The 813-nt window shown below is 53.0% G+C and overlaps 1 protein-coding gene across 1 annotated transcript in view; it reads left to right on the top strand.

Annotated features, from left to right (window-relative positions):
• LOC103583438 (spore wall protein 2-like) overlaps window positions 1–171 on the top strand; it is a gene marked incomplete at its 3' end in the record, with an annotated part of 1,015 nt that extends 844 nt beyond the window's left edge. The window contains exon 2 of the mRNA XM_008564751.1: window positions 19–171. Within this exon, the coding sequence (XP_008562973.1) occupies window positions 19–171 (153 nt within the window). The remainder of the gene's footprint in view (window positions 1–18) is intronic.
• Window positions 172–813: the final 642 nt, after the last annotated feature.

The following is an 813-nucleotide window of genomic DNA, read 5'->3' as shown; positions in this document are numbered from 1 at the left end:
GTAGCCCCTGACATGCAGGAACCCGTGAGACGGAGGAAGGCCCCGAGACGGAGGAAGCCCCTTACATGGAGGAAGCCCCTTACATGGAGGAAGCCCCCGACATTGAGGAAACCCCCGACATGGAGGAAGCCCCTGGCATGGAGGAAGCCCCTGGCATGGAGGAAGCCCCTGGTATGGAGGAAGCCCCTGACATGAAGGAAGCTCTGGCATGGAGGGCCTCCAGGGGTGCTTGAAGGCAGCTCAATTCTCACTGTGCTGTGTGGGTACTTGCCACCTCCTCTGGCAGTGGGGCGAGGCTGAGGTTTGGATGCCAGGAGGGCTGGTGTTGCTCCTCTGGGCAGGGCAGGGAGGAGACACGTGCTCAGGAGAAGAGAACCCGGGTCACGTGGCTTGTTAAGCAAAGTCAGACCAGAATTCGTCTTCAGATTCCCCGCCTTTTCCCGGACCTTTTGCTCAGGCTCCTTTGTGGAAACATGAGATATAGCAAGTTCCTCATTTTCTGGCCGAATTAACAATTTTGATGCTGTTGAGTTTGGATCATAGGTGGGAAGCCCGGGTTAGTCATACTTTTTAGTTCATAGCACGTTGTTATCCTTGACATGTACAAGGGCCCTCTGTGATGGCTCGATCTCTATCATTTATCTACCCATCTATCTAGCTATCTAACTAGCTATCTACCTATCTAGCTAGCTATCTGTCATCTATCCACCTAGCTCCTCTTATCCCCAGGACTCACACTCTCCCCTGCCCCCCACACGGGAGTGTTTATATTTATTTGAAGAAGCTGAGTTCTTTTTGCAATCCGAGTTCCGG

Source organism: Galeopterus variegatus, unplaced genomic scaffold, assembly GCF_000696425.1.
Source record: "Galeopterus variegatus unplaced genomic scaffold, G_variegatus-3.0.2 Scaffold22964, whole genome shotgun sequence".
Classification (NCBI taxonomy): Eukaryota; Metazoa; Chordata; class Mammalia; order Dermoptera; family Cynocephalidae; genus Galeopterus; species Galeopterus variegatus.
The sequence above is the reverse complement of the archived record's forward strand: the minus strand, read 5'-3'. Positions and strand labels throughout refer to the sequence as shown.